This window comes from Lepidochelys kempii, chromosome 7 (assembly GCF_965140285.1).
Source record: "Lepidochelys kempii isolate rLepKem1 chromosome 7, rLepKem1.hap1, whole genome shotgun sequence".
Lineage (NCBI taxonomy): Eukaryota > Metazoa > Chordata > Testudines > Cheloniidae > Lepidochelys > Lepidochelys kempii.
In genome coordinates, this window is record NC_136386.1 from 84390051 (window position 1) to 84409875 (window position 19825).

The 19825-nt window shown below is 43.9% G+C and overlaps 1 protein-coding gene across 3 annotated transcripts in view; it reads left to right on the plus strand.

Annotated features, from left to right (window-relative positions):
- The first annotated feature begins 4743 nt into the window (after positions 1–4743).
- The window catches only part of LOC140914833 (microsomal triglyceride transfer protein), a 30420-nt gene continuing 15338 nt past the window's right edge, over positions 4744–19825 (plus strand). For all 3 annotated transcript variants that reach the window (XM_073353582.1, XM_073353583.1, XM_073353584.1), the window contains exons 1-7: positions 4744–5342; positions 9031–9212; positions 11415–11558; positions 12854–12961; positions 13464–13580; positions 17194–17333; positions 17789–17942. In XM_073353582.1, the coding sequence (XP_073209683.1) occupies positions 5276–5342; positions 9031–9212; positions 11415–11558; positions 12854–12961; positions 13464–13580; positions 17194–17333; positions 17789–17942 (912 nt within the window). In that variant the 5' untranslated portion in view covers positions 4744–5275. The remainder of the gene's footprint in view (positions 5343–9030; positions 9213–11414; positions 11559–12853; positions 12962–13463; positions 13581–17193; positions 17334–17788; positions 17943–19825) is intronic.

The window sequence follows — 19825 nt, forward strand, 5'->3', positions numbered from 1 at the left end:
ATGAACAAATGCCCAGTTTACCAAAAAAGTCTGGTGCGGCCCCCCCCCCCAGCGGGGCATGGAGGACCCGGGGGGGGGGGGTGGCGACGCGAGGTGTCAGGCAGCAGGGCATAGGGGGTCAACCCCCGCCCCAGCCAGAATGGAGCTTGGGGGGGTTAGGGGCCAATCCCAGCCCCTGGCAGCGGTGTGGGGAGGGTGTCAGCCCTAGCTCCTGGCAGTGGTGCGGGGAGCTGGGGCAAGGGAGGGGTCAGCCCCTGTCCCGGCAGCGGCATGCGGCGCGCGGGGTCAGCCCCTGACTGCGGCGTGGGGAGCTGTGGGGGAGGGGTCAGCCCCAGTGGCAGATTTAGAGTTCGTGGGGCCCTGTGCTCAGCTTCATTTTTGGGGCCCCTCCTTGGGACCCAGCCAAGAAAAATAATATTCTCTCTTATCTCCCTCCAACCCCCATTTTTCATTCTTTTTTTCTTCATCCTCCTCCTATAAGTAATAGCAAGTAAATGAAAATAAAGTGAGGTACCTTGAAGGTTTTTGTAGTCTAACTTATTTTTCCACAGACCACTTGAAAATCTCTGTGGGTCTCAGCAGACCACTTAATGATTTTTCCCAATATTGTTTGTACCATTAGCTAACTACTGCAAAGCGCTGTATATAAGAGCGCTTTATAAAAAAAAAAGTAAAAAAACATTGGGGTGCAGGGTCGGGCCAGACTTAGGGTGCAGGAGGGGGCTCAGGGCTGGAGGTGCAGGGTCTGGGAGGGAGTTCGGGTGCAGGATCAGGCTGGGGGTTGGGGTGCAGGGTCTGGCCCGGAGTTAGGGTGAGGGAGGGGGCTCAGAGTTGGGGCAGTGTTGAGCACTGACCTGGGGCAGCTCCCATTTAGTGCGAGGGGTGCAGGTGGGGATGTGGGGGGTGCAGGAGTCAGGGAGGGCAGGAGGCTGGGAGTGTGTGAGAGGGCTGCAGGAGTCAGGATTGTGTGTGTGAGAGGGGTGCGGGAGTCAGGGCTGTGTTTGTGTGAGAGGGGTGAAGGAGTCAGGACTGGGGGTGCAGGGTCTGGGAGGGAGTTAGGATGCAGGAGGGGGTTGGGACAGGGTTGGGACAGGAGGTTGGAGTGTGGAGCGCTTACCTGGGGCAGCTCCTGTTTGGTGCGAGGGGTGGGGATATGGGGGGGTGCAGGAGTCAGGGCAGGGGGCTGGAGGTGTGAGGGTGCTCCCAGCCCCCTGCCGTGAGTGGCTCATGGCAGGAGGCTGGAGGGGATGTCTGTAGGGGAGTGCGGGGGCCCCGCCTTTGCTCAGCCTTGCCCTTATTCCACCCCCGCTCCCCAAGGCCCTGCCCCCGCCTCTTCTCCGCCTCCTCTCCTGAGCATCCTGAGGCCTCACTCCTCCCCCCTACCTCCACCCCTACACCAGAAAACAGCTGTTCGGCGGTGAGGAAGCACCGGGAGTGGGAGGGGCGGGAACACGGCACGCTCGGGGGGAAGAGGTGGGGAAGGGGGGAGCTTGGGTGCCGCTGGGTGTGGGTGGAGCCTGCCCTGCAGCAGGAGCCCCAGGAGCTGGCAGGACCAAGCTTCTGCCCCTGCAGGAGAGAGCGGTAGGAGGGGGGGCGGAAAAGAGCTGGAGGTGCCTTACTGCAGCCCAAGCAGAGTGGGCCAGGCCAGAGCCCCTTTGGATCCTGGGCCAGGCGCCATGGTAAACTCAGTATTGAGGGCCACTGCAGCCAGAGCAGAAACTGGAGATGTTGAGAGGCTTAATTAGGGTTTCTGACGTGCTTAGGTGAAAGGTGCCATAACACTATAATGTTGTATTACCATTTCATGTTGCCACCGAGATTTCAAGTATCAGAGGGGTAGCTGTGTTAGTTTGTATCCATAAAAACAACAAGGAGTCCAGTGGCATCTTAAAGACTAACAGATTTATTTGGGCATAAACTTTTGTGGGTAAAAAACTACTTCTTCAGATGCATGGAGTGAAAATTACAGATACATATACTGGCACATGAAGAGAAGAGAGTTACCTTACAAGTGGAGAACCAGTGATGACAAGGCCAATTCAATCAGGGTGGATGTTGTCTACTCACAATAATTGATGTGGAGGTATCAATACCAAGAGAAAGGAAATTGCTTGTGTAGTGAGCCAGCCACTCCCAGTCCCTGTTCAAGCGCAAATTAATGGTGTTAAGTTTGCAAATGAATTGTAGAGCTACAGAAGCTCCTCACAAGATTTCAAATTACTGCAAGCATTTGCACCGGAATATCATGGATATTGGAGATTTTTGCCACAGAGCTTCTGTCTGTGGCCACAACAAGAAAGTAAGCTGGGTCTGGTATTCTATGCACATGCAGAGAATTCAATAACAAGCTGCTCATTAACAAGTTGAAGTGCTTTATTGTTGTCCGTGCATCTCTTCAGTGCAACTCTATTTCTTAATAAAAGTAGTGTTCTGAATCAGAATCACATTAGTTGGCTTTTCGGGAGACAGGAGCAAATCTACAAAGGAATACAATCGTACTGCATGTAACACTTGTACAATACCAAGTCAATCTAGTGCCCAGTACTATAGAGGTCTGAGATATTGAACTTCTGCCATCCAAAGCCCATAGACCAAACCATTAGGATCCTCTGCCCCACAAACCAGTCAGTCCAGTCTCCAGCCACATTGTGTGCGTGTATGCACCAAAGTGATGTGCTGGTCTGTAATATGTTTCCTTGCCTCAAACACAGGTTACATGGAAATGAATGAATGAACAGGCATCCCACACCTGGCTGTGTACTAAAACAGCTTCTGAGTGCACTAAGTGACTCCAAATATGGTGCAGAAAAGGACAATGGTTCTGAGAGGAATGGGAGCTAATGGGATGGGAGATGAGATCATTGCATGACCATCCATTCATGAAGCAAGCTAAGCACCGTTACACCTTACTGTGAAAGATCGGAATTGGAATTTTAAAGATCTCGTATGTTATTTAAAAGTGGTTTGCCAGCAGAGCTAGGCATAAGCAGACTAAGCAATTGCTCAGCACCCTGAGCGGCTCAAGGGGGCCCCCTTAGTCACTTTTTGGTATGTGTTGGGGGGCAAAATATTCCTGCTTTAGGGCCCCTAATGGGCTAACACCACCTTTGTAATAATTGCCAGATTTGTTGCTTTTTACATATATGTCACCTTTCACTGAAGAGCTCAAAGTGCTCTGCAAAACTTCAAAACACCCTTGTGAGGTGGGTGAGTTTTATGCCATTTTACAGGAAGGGAAACTCAGTCTACACTGAGCTTTTAGCTACCAGTTTCAAAAGCAGGGTAAGCTGCAAATGGCATTGCACCAATGTAAACTGTGCGTGCACTATGGATTTGCACTAGTGCAGCTGCACCAATGGCTAAAGTCCCAATATAGACAAGCCCTAAATAACTAGCTCAGTGAGTCCGTGGCAGAGCTAGGAATAATGTCATGGAGTAGGATTCAGTAGGACTCAAGTCCTATTTTGTATATGGGCAATCTGTGAGGAACTAGGCACGACCAGTTCATCACCCCATAATCTATGTTAAGAGTTTATAAATAAACTAGGTCAAACCTTTCTTCACAAAAATCCTGTTAGAGCTCTTGTTTTTCCCTCCTTTCCCTGGCTGCACTGCACTTCCTTCCCCTGCCAACACATCTGACTGAAATGTAAGACCCTGTGAAATGCGAGGCACACAGTACTTGGTATAGTCAGACAAGCTCCTGAGAGGGCAAGTGGGTCAGCAGGAGAAATGGGGCTGGTAAGTGAGCATCCTTTGATCTCTAGCCAGATCCTTCATGCACTGCAAGATTCAGTCTTTAGTTATCTTTCCTCTCCAGCGGTCATTACTCTCTCTGCATACAAATCCCTCCCTAAAACCCATTTCAGTTGTGACTCAGAGATGCAAACTGATTAAGGCCCCTCTGAATTGGGTTCTTGGAGATTATACGTCATACACAAATATTTAATTTCACAGTAGTAGCCATGTTAGTCTGTATTCGCAAAAAGAAAAGGAGTACTTATGGCACCTTAGAGACTAACCAATTTATTTGCGCATAAGCTTTCGTGAGCTACAGCTTATGCTCAAATAAATTTGTTAGTCTCTAAGGTGCCACAAGCACTCCTTTTCTTTTTGCAAATATTTCATTGTTTTATTAAAACATTAGGGCTGGAATTTTCATAGGAGATCTAAGGGATTTAGACACCCAATTTCTACTGATTTAGGCTCAGTTTACATCATAGCATTTGTATTCTAGCATGGCCAGTTACCTTCCCACTTGTCATATGTTGTAGATTACGGTTCCCCGGCCTTTTGATTATGAGATTTGTCTATTATAAGCTCTTCCTGGCGAAGGCCATTCCTCCTTCTGTGTTTGGAGAGCACCTAGCACAATGTGTCTGCTCCTAATGACAAACAACAAACACTTCTCAGATTTATAGAGGAACCTGGATGACGGCATGGCTTGTCTATGTGCTGACATGTGGCTGTGTAAATAGTACTGTTCTCCTAACCCTAATGCCCTACTTTTCCAAATTATTTCCTTCTGAAACAGATTACAATTCTGATCATCTTTCATGGACACTTGGTAAAGTGCTGTGTTAGAGGCCTGAGATTAATTGAAAGCTTGCATTCCAGTGTGTGTGTGTGTGTGTGTGTTCTATTCAACAAGCTTCATTCACAGAGCCCAGCTTTCTTATTCCTCTCCAGCCTGGCCCTTTAAGTAACCTGATCCGAGAGGCTGGAACTCCTCAGCCCGTGAAAAGGAAAGGAAGAGGGATGATTCTGCTGCTGCTTTTTTGGCCACTTTCTTGTCAATTTCCCTTCCTTTCTTTCCCTTTTCTTTCTGGTAGAGAAGGGGAAGTGGCTAGGCCTGGAGAGCACTTATGTTTCAGCGGACAGAGCTACTCTTCTGAACCCCCAGGCAGATTCAGCAAGGGAGACTCCAGACTGTTGCCTTTTCTCTACCCAGAAATCCATTTTGCAGTTTTTGTTGATTTCCTTGTTGCAAGCTTTGGCAAATCCAAATGATTTCCAAACCTTTTATTTCTTTTGCTGCTGCGGCTGCTGCTGGGAGTTGGAGCAAGGGATTAATGATTTGCTTCTCCTTCAATGTGTGATTCAGGGATAGGGAGAAGGTCAGGCCTTGTCACCTGACATTGTGAATCCTGTCAATTCTGGCCACTCTGGAGGGGGTTTGTTGTATTTTCCTCCTGCCCTCCCTTCCTGCCCTGTCCTTTCTCTAGCCTTCTCCTCTTTCCCTAGCACTCTGTTTTGCTCACACACAATCCCTACCATGAATTCACAAGCAGCTTCAGGACACATTTGGCTGATTTTCTTTTTCTTTACCAGCTCAGCAAAAGGTAAGCTACTTTGCTTTTGAAATGACATGAAACGGGAAAGTATTCTGTGGACCCGAGAAACAGGATGCTCATCACCTTACACAAAACTCTGCATCATGCCTGGTGCTTATTGGAATTCTAGATCTCAAAATTAGAGTCCCACAGTCAAAAAAGGGGAGTTTAAGGAAAGCTCTGAAAATGCTCAGATTTCTAATCTCTTTATGAAGATTTATTAGCATGGCAACTAACAACAGCTTTTGCATCTCCAGAATTCAGGGACAGGTGGCTGTAACTTAGTTTCAGGCTTTGTGATTAGAAGCTTCTCTCTGGGTGCCTGGGAATACAGGAAATATTGTAAAAGAGCCAGCACCAGTTAACTTTGATACACAGAGAATGGTTTAAGGAATGCAGCTAGATTTACACCTATGTATGCCTGAATCTACTATGGAGTTTTCCCTTCATGGAGACTTTGGCATTCTTTGGGGAGAGTTTTAAAACCTATTTTGCTGGTCATTGTAAAGGATCAGATGACAGAATTCCAAAACACTTCAGTAACCTACTATGTTCACAATGAATTGGAAGAACAGTAGGTCCCTTTGAGAATTTCAAGCACAACTGTATCTTTAGATAATGGATTGAACGGATTATTCCTCCTGGCCAAAGCCAACACAAAAATCAGAGTCAATCTTTAAGGATATACAAAGTATAAAATACACAAGCAGATTGATCTCAAATAATTCTAGGCATACTACATCAAATGAAAAATTAAAGAATATTAAGGCTGAGTTAGAAAAACAAAGACATTCTGAGGCAAGGCCTCTCCAGCATCTTTATGCTAACATGCTGTGGTTAGGTCAATGATTAAGTTAGGGTTAGGGGGTTATGACTTAGATACACTTCTCATCACTGCTACTTTAAAACAGGCAAGAAATGTATGTGTATGAAAGTGGGAATATGTCATCTATTCCTTCACCATCAAATATTCTAGGTTGTCCAAGGTAGGATGGAATGAATGGACATCTCTGTAAGGATCCTTCAAACTTTGCTGAGCATGAACATATCCATAGAACTGTGCTATAGGACTAGAATTCATTCCCTGGAAAGAAACCTCTGTCACCCGCAGCAGTGGACAGGAGTAGGAATTGAAAAAGGGACTGAAGCCTTCTGTTGAGAGCTAATCTCCAAGGTCCCATACGAAGTCTTGAAGTCCCACAGCAGGGTTCCCGTTTTTATTTACCTTTCAGCAGAACTGTGCAAACTAATCCTTAATGGGCCAATGAATCAATCACTATCAACCCTAGGAAAAGATCTCCTGGCACTCAAATATCACAGTGATGGGCGTGTTACAAGAACCTACACAGAATAAAATAGAAAAGAACTGCACCAAATTAAGAAAATTTTTACAGGTTTCCACTGGTTGGCAATAGCAAATGTTATTGTATTATGATACCAGCAATCTGTAATTCAACAGTTTGTAAGGGACTAAGAAATAGCATGAAGGTTCCTTGTAAATTGTGAGTAGATGGAGTTTACATACAGCACTACTCAAAGGTGAATGATAGGGCTACTTAGTAACTTTACCCACGGTCTCAGAGACCGCAGCAGATAGTGGAGGAAGATCCTCATCTGATATAATTTGTCATAGCTCCATTGTTATAACTCCATTGACTTCAGTAGAGTTATAACAACTTAGACCAGTTTAGGATTTCCTCCAGGCTGTATATTCAAACTGCTGGTGAGACACTACAGTGCACATAATTAATTTTAATAGGCCCACATTTGGCTGCTAAACTTGCTGTGGACCTGTGTTGGGTAATTACATAGACCAATGAACTCTTCCGTTCAGCGATGTTTTGTTAACAAAGGTATCTTACTAAATTTTCATCCTTAGTCCTTGATAAACCCCAGAGATATGAGAGATAAGATGGGGAGGGAGGGCTCAGGGAATCCATTCACTTATTTTCTCATTTAAACAAAAACACTTTCCCACAACCACAGAAAGAAGCAGTACCACTGGGCAAACAGACTTATGTGCATTTGCTGGAAATGTTTATCCATTCCTGAAAAATATAGTAAGTATATTGGTAGTGTAGCACAATGTCCTACTTGTATAGGTTGAAGAGGGGGTATGGGGAATTAAGTGTTTTCTAACAAAGACTCATTGTATCTCCCAGTCAGTATTGGTGCAATATTGTCAATTTCAAAAAGCAAAGCAATACAATTCAGAAGTATTCTCATGAGCCCAAGGGATAAGTCATCACTGGCAGAGAATGGAGCGAATTCCATCAGAGTTTGTGAAATCAATCCCAATTCACCCTTTAATCTGATGATGGAACTGTATCAAGGAGCTTTTGATCAGCATTCTACATCCCCTCCTAGCATCCATTAGAGCCCAGTGGAGTCCCCCTGCCACTCTTCCCAGCTGAATCAGCAGAAGTTGGGTTGATCTCATCTGAAAGTCACCCTTTTCACATTAGTACAGTAGCATCCAAATACACATTTGAGGCTAGAACATCAGCAGCTGTAAATTGGGGTAGCTTCATTGAAGTTTGTGCTAATTTACACTAATTGATGATCCAGGCCTTGAAATTCAATTTTCTGGGTTAAATACAATAAATACTGCTAATCTACTCTCAGTTTTAAAAGTGATTCAGTTTATTTTCCTGCTCTGTTGTTGATACACTGTAAAATGGAAGACACAGGCAGATAAAGCAGATAGTTTTGTTGTTGTAAGATAAAAGTGTTCTTTCCCCTGCCAGGCACTGGGTTAGGCTTTAGTGCAAATGACTCAGTGCAACTTTTTAAGGTGATATATATATATATATATATCTTTCAAGCTTTCAGAGACAGTGGAGTTGGACAGAGAGAAATGCAAATGACTGTCAGGCATGAGAGTAGATTCATCCCTAGTGTCACTCCACTGGCTTCATCTGGAAATGTACATTGCCAGTATTATCATGGACATTAGAAATAGAAAAGGCCTTTTAGGTCACTTGGCCCATCCCCCGGCCAGTGCTGGCCAGCCCTGTTCTGTACAGTGTTTCTAATGCTTTGTGAAGTCTAGTTCTAAATGTCTCCCTGGATGGCAATTCCACCACTTGGGTGATTATGCCACAGGCTACAGATCTCAAAGTCGGGAAGCATTTCTTAGTATTTAGCCAGATTTTTCTCTTTTTAAATTTGAATTCATGGTGCAAGACCCATTACCAGGCTAAACCTCTCATAATGTCATAAATCACTGGTAGTTTTTGCAGTGTTCCACCTAGAGACTCTTTGTACAAATCACAGTCTTCGAAACATCTACATCTGTGAGGGGTGAGTCTGTTATTGGCACTTAGTGAGGAAAAGCAGAGCAGAGACACAAGCTCTCAGGCAGCTCAGTCAAATCTAAGGGTGTGGACAAGGTTCTTTCTAATCTTTACTCCTACTTGTACCCCCTTTTTGAAGGGCCCAGGAATAGGAGTTACTAAAGGCAAGATAAGTGGAGGTTCTTTCTACCAACCCAGGCCTCAGCAGCAGGACAGGGAGAATAAGAAAACATATGTATTTTATCTCAGTCAGGTTCTGGTCCAAAGCCCATTGAGGTCAATGGGATTCTTTTCATTGCCACTTAACCTATATGCTGAGATAAATTTGAATGCAAGACCATCACGGGTACCGAGGAATGTGAAAGTGTGTGGGTGGCTTCAGTTCTGGTCTCCTTTCATAGGGAACTTGGAGACACCATCTTTCCAGCCTGGAATCCTCTATCAATATCGCTACTCACTGGAGGTGCAGCTAGATTATGTCTCAAGGTTGTCCTTGCAAGGAAGTCGGATGCGGGCTGAAGCTTTGGTTCAGGTGCACCTGCTCTGGAGAAATCTTGCAGGGGAGCAGCTTCTCCAGATCCAGGTATGTGATGGTTTTGTCCCCTAGTTCCTGCAAGCCTGAGAAAACCTGTTAGTACTTCTAGGACCAACAGGCAATGAGGATTTCCTTTTAGCTCAAGTGGTAGAGCTACTACTGCTGGATCATCTTGGTTTCCATCGGCAACGGATTCCTTCCATGTAAGTAGATTAAGTTTTTACTCAGGCATGCTGACTGTGGAAAAATGGCCAGTGGCTCATCTTTATCCAAACATTAATAAGCCAGTTGAGTGCCAAAATGCTTGCCTGAGAGTTTCTTCACTGAATAAACACATAGCAATGCTAATTTCAGTTGGTGGGCATAGGAGACATTCAATCCCAATCATCTTCTGTTTCTGACATAAGTGGTGTCTGTGAAGAGTCTATGGGATATGTTAAAATAGGGCTGTCAAACAATTAAAAAAATTAATTGCAATTAATCGTGCTGTTAAACAATAATAGAATACAATATAAATATTTTTGATGTTTTCTACTTTTTCAAAGATATTGATTTCAATTACAACACAGAATACAAAGTGTACAGTGCTCACTTTATCTTTATTGTTGAATACAAATATTTGCACTGTAAAAAAACCAAAAGCAATAGTATTTTTCAATTCACCTAATACAAGTACTGGAGTGCAATCTCTGTCATGAAAGTTGAACTTACAAATGTAGAATTATGTACACAAATAACTGCACTCAAAAACGAAACAATGTAAAACTTTAGAGCCTACCAGTCCACTCAGTCCTACTTCTTGTTCAGCCAATCTCTCAGACAAACAAGTTTGTTTACATTTACGGGAGATAATGCTGCCTGCTTCTTGTTTACAATGTCACCTGAAAGTGAGAACAGTCATTCACATGGCATTGTTTTAGCTGGTGTCACAAGATATTTACATGTCAGATGAGCTAAATATTCATATGTCCCTTCATGCTTCAACCACCATTTCAGAGGACATGCGTCCATGCTGATGACAGGTTCTGCTTGACAATGATCAAAAGCAGTGTGCACCAACACATGTTCATTTTCATCATCTGAGTCAGAAGCCACTAGCAGAAAATTGGGGTGTTTTGTTTTGTTTTGTTTTGGTGGTTCAGGTTCTATAGTTTCCACATCAGAGTGTTGCTCTTTTAAGACATCTGAAAGCATGCTCCACACCTCGTCCCTCTCAGATTTTGGAAGGCACTTCAGATTCTTAAGCCTTGGGGTCCAGTTCTGAAGCTATCTTTAGAAATCTCACATCTCACATAGAAATCTCACCTTCTTTGCATTTTGTCCAAACTGCAGTGAAAGTGTTCTTGAAATGAACAACATGTGTGGGTCATCATCTGGAACTGACATAGCATGAAATATATGGCAGAATGTAGGTAACACAGAGCAGGAAACATGCAATTCTCCCCTAAGGAGTTCATTCACAAATTTCATTAATGCATGATTTTTTTAACGAGCATCATCAGTGTGGAAGCATGTCCTCTGGAATGGTGGTTGAAGCATGAAGGGGCATATGAATGTTTAGCATATCTGGCATGTAAATACCTTGCAATGCCGGCTACAGAAGTGCCATCTGAATGCCTGTTCTCACTTTCAGGTGACATTGTAAATAAGAAGTGGGCAGCATTATCTCCTGTAAATGTAAACAAACTTGTTTGTCTTAGTGATTGGCTGAACAAGAAGTAAGACTGAGTGGACTTCTAGGCTCTAAAGTTTTACATTGTTTTGTTTGTGAGTGCAGTTATGTAACAAAAAAATCTACTGTAAATTGCACTTTCACGATAAAGAGATTGCACTACAGTACTTGTATGAGGTGAATTGAAAAATACTATTTCTTTTGTTTACCACTTTTACAGTGCAAATATTTGTAATAAAAAATAACAGTGAGCACTGTACGCTTTGTATTCTGTGTTGTAATTGAAATCAATATATTTGAAAATATAGATGAACATCCAACAATATTTAATACATTTCAATTGGTATTCTATTGTTTTGCAGTGCGATTAAAACTGGGATTAATCATGATTAATTTTTTTAATTGCGGTTAATTTTTTTGAGTTAATCACGAGTTAACTGTGATTAATAGACAGCCCTAGTTAAAAATGAAATCTGTGCCTCCCCCAAGTCAAATGGCCAGAGGTGCTGGGAAGTGGGACACATACCCGCTCTGTGACCTATACCCTCATAGCTTCCATCTGTGTTTTGTGGTTTTAGATCCAAGACCTAAAAGTCCACCATGATTCAAAACACGAGAAGAGTCAGAATGTTACCGGAGACCCATCCACTGAGGTTGTGCTGGGCAAAGAGGACACTGCAGAGCTTCAGCTGCCAGTTTTCCTCCACTGGAATAATGGGAAGGTGTGTTAATAGTACCTCACCCACAGACACACAAAGAGCCCCTAACAAATCCCTATTCGAAACCTGAAGAGTCCCTCATTTTCCCTGCTTTACATTCCTGCCACTCTCAAATTTCTATGTGGTAAGCACCACTCTTCTGGCTATGGACCCCAAGATGAAACTCTCCTCAGATGCTATCAGTGCTGCTGTTTACCTGGCTAGTGGGAGTGACTGTTGAGTAGCAGAAGGCATTCCCTTTTTGGGAAAAGGTGCCCTATCCCAGCCTTTCAGTGTCTGAACACCGACCAGCCCAGACAGTTAGTCACTTCACTTCATGCACTAATGGAAGGCACGCCGATATTATGATGAGGAGGGTGTTACGAGCACCTATCTAGGATAGAATAGAGCAAAGGAAAGAAATTGGAAGTAGATCTTCCACACAGCAGTGCACAAGATGACCACAGAGTCAGCCAGTGGGCTCCAGGTGTGATAGTTCTGTTGAAATATAATAGGCTTGAGCAGTCTGGGTTAGCAATGGTGGCTCTAGGTCAAAATTTTAGATGGGAGAGTGTTGGTCATTGCTGCACAGAAGCTCATTACTTAAGAGAACTCTTGAAAGCTCTCCTACACCCCACCCTACTCAGACCGTCTGGCCTATGCTGTAACTTGTAGGTTGTTCAGGGACGTACAGACACTCTTTCTGAAGTCCTGCTATTGCTACAGAGCCCCCTGCTCTGTTGTACGTTACACAATTGGGTAGTCTACAGGAGCTGCCCCTGCACTGGTCCTACATTTACTGTTCAGTTAACAGCTGTGGATGCCTCATAGGAGTCAGATGAAGATAAAAGAATGTTATTTCGACTCAGTAGAGCAGTATTCCAGGTACCCACAAGTGGAACTGCCGCTGCTTTAAGGTTTGCGCAAAGTGGAGAGGACTCACTTTTAAAAAAGACTTTGTGGTCATAAATGTATTGTGAAATTAAGCCTGTGCTAATCAGGGATATCAGTTTTCTTTTGAAGCCTTTCAAAAAAGTGTAGTCGTCACCTAGTTCTAGTGCAGTGACAGCACAATGAATATTTCTCTCATCCCCCATGGAGTCCCAAGCCTGAGGTTCTCCCTACTGCCCCTTAATCTGAAATTTTTCTCCACCTTGAACTTCCATATCAGTCCAGAAAACCCTTCTGAGAGCCTGGGGAGAGGGGAATTCTCTCATTGTCATGCTCATCATGCTATCTCCATGCCTTCATGCTGAGTTCTTGTCCCTTTCTCAGCAGTCTCAGAGATTCTCTCCCATAAATCAAATTTCTCCTCATAGGTAGAAGGCATCTATGGAGATGGAGGAGGAAGGCCCCAGACCTTGAATCTGAAACAGGGCCTCATCAGTCTCCTCCAATTCCAGCCACATTATGGGACAGCAACTGAGGTAGGAGCAGAATATAGTTTTGTTTTAAAGAAAAATATGGAGGAACCTGATCTTAGTGCATCAGTAAAACCATCCCTGGAGTGAGAGGGTGTTTCCCTCTCCAAACCCATTCCTCTCTTCTGCAATTGCCAATTAGTGCCAGTTACAATAATGTTTTTCATAATTTCTGTGATTACATTCATGCCTTTTTTGTGTTTACTTGCTATAATGACTTAAATGTCAAACACCCATTTGGGTGTGCAGTTGCCTGGTTTTTTTTTATACACTCACCTTGTTGCAGTAACTATGCGAGCTAGAATAGGCATATATACAGAAGAGGAGGCTTTTGAGTCTCCTTTTCAAAATATGGCCCTGTATCTGGCTCTGTGCAGATTTTCTACATAATTTGTTTTAATTGGATTGCGTCATTTTTATGTATAGTGAACTGTATTTTGTTCTGCCATAAGTTCTACTCACACGTTATAATTTCATGACGTGATTTCTTATATTTGCTTGGCTTCAGGAGGATGTTTCTGGGAGCTGTCAAGTCACATATGTTGTTTCCAAGGATTCCGTTGTAAAGACAAAAGATCTGCACAGCTGTACAAGGCCAAAGTTTGGATTCACCTCCGTTAACAAAGCAAGTCCATTCCTACATTGATGGTGGTGGGTTAGAATGTTCCTGCCCCAGTCACACCCCATTTAAATGTACTTCAGTCTTCTCCAGATCTTACCATAGGGTCAATAACTTCAGGGAGGTCCCAGAGTGAACCGTCTCAGGTGTATTATGATTATTTCATGCTGGGGCTTAAAGAAAGCTTTGAAAAGAAAGAAAAGTTCACTTTTGAAGCCTCCTTGGGGTCTCTTCTGCCAAAGTTTGGTGGCTACTGAAGAATTAAGGCAGAATCAGATTAAATGATCATTCTGAGCCCTGTGCTCAAAAGGAGCAAAGGAAACTGAATATCCAGAAATATTTGCTAATAGTGAAATCAATTGGATTGTGGAAGAGTGTGACAAGGGAAGTGGCAGCAGCCCCAATGGATGGTTTCAGGCATTCAGACCTGGTAAAATTAGGTACAATTCTACTGAAGCTACTGGCCTTACATCTGCCTGTGCCAAGAGTGATTTGACCTATATCTTAGATTTCACTGAAAGCACTGGAGAAAAAACTGTAGTGACAAACATGCACTGGCAAGGACTGGCACTATAGGTGACCTAATAGGAATATTTATATTAAAAAAAGCCATTTAAATGTAAACACGGCACATTTTCTCAAAGAAAATAATGGAATTTCTGCCAGGACCAAATTCATGAGGATACAGGTTTGTCCAGGGTGGATGTGTGTGTGAGGATGAGGTGGAAGGCAGTGGTAGAACTTTAGGGCTCAGTCTAATAATTCCCATTGAGTTACTGGAAGTCCTGATCAGGATCAGGACTATAGTGCCTTCACTGGGCTGAGAGGCAACATGGTCAAGTGAACTGAGTGCTTGGCTAGAACTCAGGAGACCTGAATTCCATTCCTGACTCTTCTACAGGCCTGCAGTAGGACCTTAGAAAAGTCACTTCACCTCTCTGAACCTCAGTTTTCCCATCTGTAAAACAAAGCTAATAATACAGACCCACCTTTCTAAAGTGTTTTGAAATCTACAGATGTAAAGCACTGTATAAGAGCTGGGTGTTATTACTCTTATAATTCACTATGTAAACTAGGTCATTGTATCTCATGTACAAAGATTCACAAAGCAAACCTGGTAGTTTCCTGCAGCTCTATTCTTCCCCTGCGACTTCTCCATTCATAAAGAATCCTCCAGATAATGGCCCAGGTGTTCAGATAATGTCTCCTGAAGTTATCAGAGGTCTCTGAGTGAAGCTGAGGGCAGCAGAGAGGTGATGGTGAAGTCTGGCAAGTGCGTCATTCTTTGAAAAAAAAAGAATCTCGTGCAAGGTCACTCTGCAGCACAGCAAGGGAGCCAAGCATTTTTGGCTTGGGTTCACTTTTGATAATTTCTGCTTTTTCTCTCTTTTTTATTTGTTGAATGGCCTTGTGAATAAGCACACTAACCCAGTAGGCTTTCCCTTTCTGTGCTTTCCTTTTTCACAGTAGATTTGGGGGTGGGGGTGAAATATGCTGGATTGACACTGCTGCAGAATGAGGCTTCTCTTTATCCACAGAAGATCCTCTCACATTGCCCCTTTAATATGATTGGTCACACTCTGTATTAGGAATCTATTTACACATTGTTTATAAGGGGTTACTAAACAAATAATAGATGTTACAAATGTGAGTTGTTTGCATTATAGATGGTTATAAACACACCAGTAGAAGATGTTAAAGATATTTATAAGCCATGATTATATTGACCTGCTAGGCTTTATAACAATGTATAACATGTTACTAATTCCCTGAACCATAATTCCCCGCTTTCACAGTATCCCTTAATTGTAAGGATGTTGGGGGTGACGATGGGGGTTGTCTCTCCCGATTGTCTGAATGTTTGTGACCAGAATGAGTGTGATATGAGGCAAAGGCAGTAGGGAGTTACCTGGAAAGACCTGTAGTGCTGTCAACAGAGGCTGATGGAACGCCATCCAGAATCTATTACTGTTGCCTCGGGAGGCATTCACTTCACATTTGTTTATCTAGTGATTGCACAGAACACTGTGTATCTCTTGATGGCTAAAAGGAACAGCCAAGCTACCCAAAGCATAAGAGATGCCCTGTGTTAATACATTTTGTTGTTCATCTCTGGAGACCAGGACTCAAATATGGAGTAAGTCAAAAGTGAAATGTGTTTGGTGAGCTCAATGTAGTCCCTGGGGCATGTGCCCATAGCACAAAACCACTACACACAATTATGTATCAAAACCCACCTTCAGTGCCTTTTCCTGGGCCACTACTTGGGCAGTCCTGTGCTGTACATGAGTGATTAGAGGCTGGCTGACCCCAGACACTAATTCTTTCTCCCCTAGTCCAAAATCCCTTCCTGCTACTTTCACTCTGAGAAAGTGTCACTATTTTCCCCTTTAGGCTTTGGCAATGACAATTTGTAATACACTGAACCTTCCACTGGATGTCACTGTTCCTCCACACTAATCTCTGCTACAGGGTGGGAACCTGACAGGAAACATCTCTCTTTAGTTTAAGTGCTCCGATGCTGAACATGGCGCCAGATGTATCTTGGAAAACCCATTCCTCCCATGCAGGCTGGATGTTCCTCTTAGAGCCTGTTGTTCCACTTACAGAAAATTGCTTGTGGGAGTTATGCATGTTCTGGCAGCAGTGAAGGGATTAGCAAAATCCTACTGGTGCCCAGAGAATGCCCTAAGAGTAACTATCAGCTTTGTGCTCTACAGTTAGAAATAGAAAATAGAGTAGGCATTTCTTTATTTTCCTTTCATACATTTTAAGATGAATCTGGTGTTCATGCAAGGGTAGGATTGAGTGAATAACCTTCCTCCGCAGTCCTTGTTGAAGACGGCCCAACTCAGCTCTGCCAGCCCACAATGCAGGAACTGAACTAGAGTGTTCCATTCTTGGGCCCTACCCCATACAGTTATTCCAATGCACTTGAGCTCTCAGATAAAGTGTCTCCAACTGTCCTAGTCCTGTCCTCTCACAGCTCAGCCAACCTTCCTCATTCCTCTTCCAGCAACTCCAACCCTGTGCCACCTCACAGCTCTTCAGTGCACTTAGCTGTAACCTGAAGCAGGCCCTCATAGTCTACTACTAGATCCCAGCTCATCTTAGCCAATAGACACCAGTCTTAACCTGCGACCACCACTGATATCCCTGCCTTGGATTCCTAAATAGTTCTGTCTCTGTACTTCACTTCTGATCTGACCCATCCTCTGCTGAACCACCTCTTAGTTCTGCTATTGCATCTCAATCCCAAATTGCAGGTTGCCTTGTCATTATAGTCCTGGACTCCACACAATAATGCCAATATATGCAATGCAGGACCTTCTAATATTATAGTCATAGATCTATCCAGGCACCTCAAACCCCACAAACAACATCTCCTACTAGTTCAGTCCTGGGCATCTTCCCTACTGACCAGAAACTGACAAAGCTGCCAAATTGCATAGCGGTTCTGTGATGAGGTGGTTCTTTCATCCAGGAGGCTCCAGGGTAAGACTATCAAATGCATAGATACAACTTTTGTTAGAAACAAAAAGAAGAGCAAACATTGAAAGGAGAACAAGAAAGGAATAGATTGGCAAAAGGATAATGTGTTTGTTCCATTCTTTTGCAGATTTTTGGAGTTCTGTGGCAACCCACGAGCAAAAGTTTTTACTCTGTACGAGGAAGTCTCATCCAGTCAGTGCTGTCGGAGGAAAGCCACGAGGTCTCTCCAACCTTGAAGTCCTCCATTGGCACCAAGATCGTGTCAAGGTTAGTGCTGAGCTGGTTCCAGAGGCTTGCATATACTGAGTAGGCTGGAATGGGATCAATGTCTCCCTACAAAAGTTGGCAGCTAGGAGATACACTTCTCCCGTGTGGGCTTGATTTTCTTGTTATGTCTTGATGTGGGCTGTCGATGGTGAAAGATAAAAATTGGACACACTGAAAAAATCATCCCAGAGGATTTATATTTTCTGGCTCCTACATAAACCCAGGGCAGGCTATGGGAGTACAAAACACACCCCAAAACTGAGGGGTCCTTCACTCCTCTTCATTTTCCCTTGCAGCTTCTGGAATACTAAATGCCCTTTGTTTACCACTACGTTCATTTCACTTCACCTCATAGGGTACACCATACTGATACCAACATATGTCCTAACCATTCCCTAAGCAAAGGGAGGTTTAAAAGATGAAACCCTTCTCAACAGCCTCTTTTCTCTCACCAGACAGCAGCTTGAACTTGTGTCTTCTTCGATGCCTGGCCCTGCAGAGACTCCTGTACAAAGCCTTCAGGAAGCTCTGGCTGGCATACTGGAAAAGCACCAACCTATAAGCACAATTAGCCCGCCCTTCAAGAGAACCTGCATGCAGTGCCCATCGGTGAGTAGCACCAAATGCTTGCAGAAGAATTCTCTTTCTAATGTGACACTTGGGAATGCAAAACAAAGTGAGATCTAGCTGGAGAAGGCTGAAGGGTCTGAGAAGTTTAAATAGAAAATCAGTACACACAGTGATGGCAAGGAAGGGCCAACAGCAGCTACACATCCAGTATCTATCACTGTGAGATTAAACACAATGGCTCAAAAGAATTCTCTGGCTAACTTTGGCTCGGGCAGTAGGTAGGGAGATTGTCCACCAAAGTCTCATGATCACAAGGGCTGCTTCATTTCGTAAAGTAACGAAGTACTAGTGTAAAGACACTTTTTCTAGGTGCCCACAGGGAGAAAGGCAACTAGAGATTCTTGCTCTAGGCAACACCAGGTAGGCACATGAAATACCTACTGAATGTCAGGTATTCTTATAGTTTTCCATAGTTCCTCAGTCTGATTGGAATGTTATGTAGGGTCCCCAAAGTGCCGCATACGTTTTCAAAATGTTATTGTTCATCTGCAGCACTGGAATAAAGGGCTCTCTGAGTAAACCCATGGAGTGTGGTAAGCCTGTCTGCTGTTATGTACTCTGTAATAATACACACACAGCTGTGAATATTAAGACTACTGTACTGAAAGAGGAAGTATTGCCCAGGATACTGGGGCTACACTCCATTGTTTTTGGAAGTGTGATGGGTTCTTTAAGAGCACCTGCACAGTAGCCACCAGCGATGGAAAGAAGGAACCATGGGTGAAAGTTTCATTCCAAAGACAGCACCCCTAACAATGCCCATGTTAAACATTATTTGTATTCTAGTGGTGCCCAGGGGACCCAGCTGAGATGGAGACCCCCTTTGTTCAAAGCCCAGTAAAAAGGATAGTAAGAGCCAGTCTCTGCCCCAAACAGCGTATAGTCAAAATAGATGAAGGGGGGAGGAAAACAGAAGTACAGAAAGGTGAAGTGACTTGCCCAAGGTCATACAGCCATGCAGTGACACAGTCAGGATAAGAATCCAGGTCTTCTGACTCCCAGTCCAGTGCACTATCCACTGGACTATGCCTTGTACAGGTTGCCTTATTAAAGTGGTCAGACCCTTGATAGCGTTCCAAGCCCTCATTGTACCAGCTGGGGCTATTAAACTGTCAATGCACAGCATAAGTTTCACTCTGTCTGCTCTTCAACACATGCTTTGCAGACTAGCCCATTTAAATGCATTTTCTCTGGTTTTGTGATTTTGTGGATGGAGCAGTTGACCTTAGCCATCAAACTTTTCAGTTGCATGTCAGGTTGCATGCCAAAGGCATAGCCCTCTACTCCATTATGAACCCACTTTCTTGATTGGTCAGAGGTACTGTCTAGGTCCTTGTCAGGTGTTTGGCCTCAGTAACTAGTCCTGGAGGTTCACTGCTCACATGCTTTTCTTTAAGAGCTTTGATGATTGAAGGTCAGGCATTGAAATTATTAGCTTTTCAAGGCTGGCGCTTTAACTCCCCTGCTTGATCTTTTTCAAAGGATGATGGGAAAACTACAGCAGGAGGACACCTGGTATCTGGGACTCCTGAGAGCTGAGTAAGGAGTAACTTGCCTTGCAAATAGAGAGGCCAAGATTCAGCTCCCACTTCTCATTCTTCACACTGTAGTTCTTCGCTTTGTAGTTTCTGCATGTCCAAAGTTGTCAAGTCCACCCATGTTCCCTGTGAGGGAGCAGAGGTGTTTAGTAGCCTGGAGCCACACCTCTGTACTTGTCAGCCCACGTAATATAAATGGAGTTGAACTGGGTCAATACAAGGCACTACAGAAGCAAGGCATGCTGTTGATGCAGAAGGTAGTACGCTTCCCTCTGAGTCACTATTTAATCAGTGTCCCAGTCTGGTATTGCAAGGGGAGGGGGG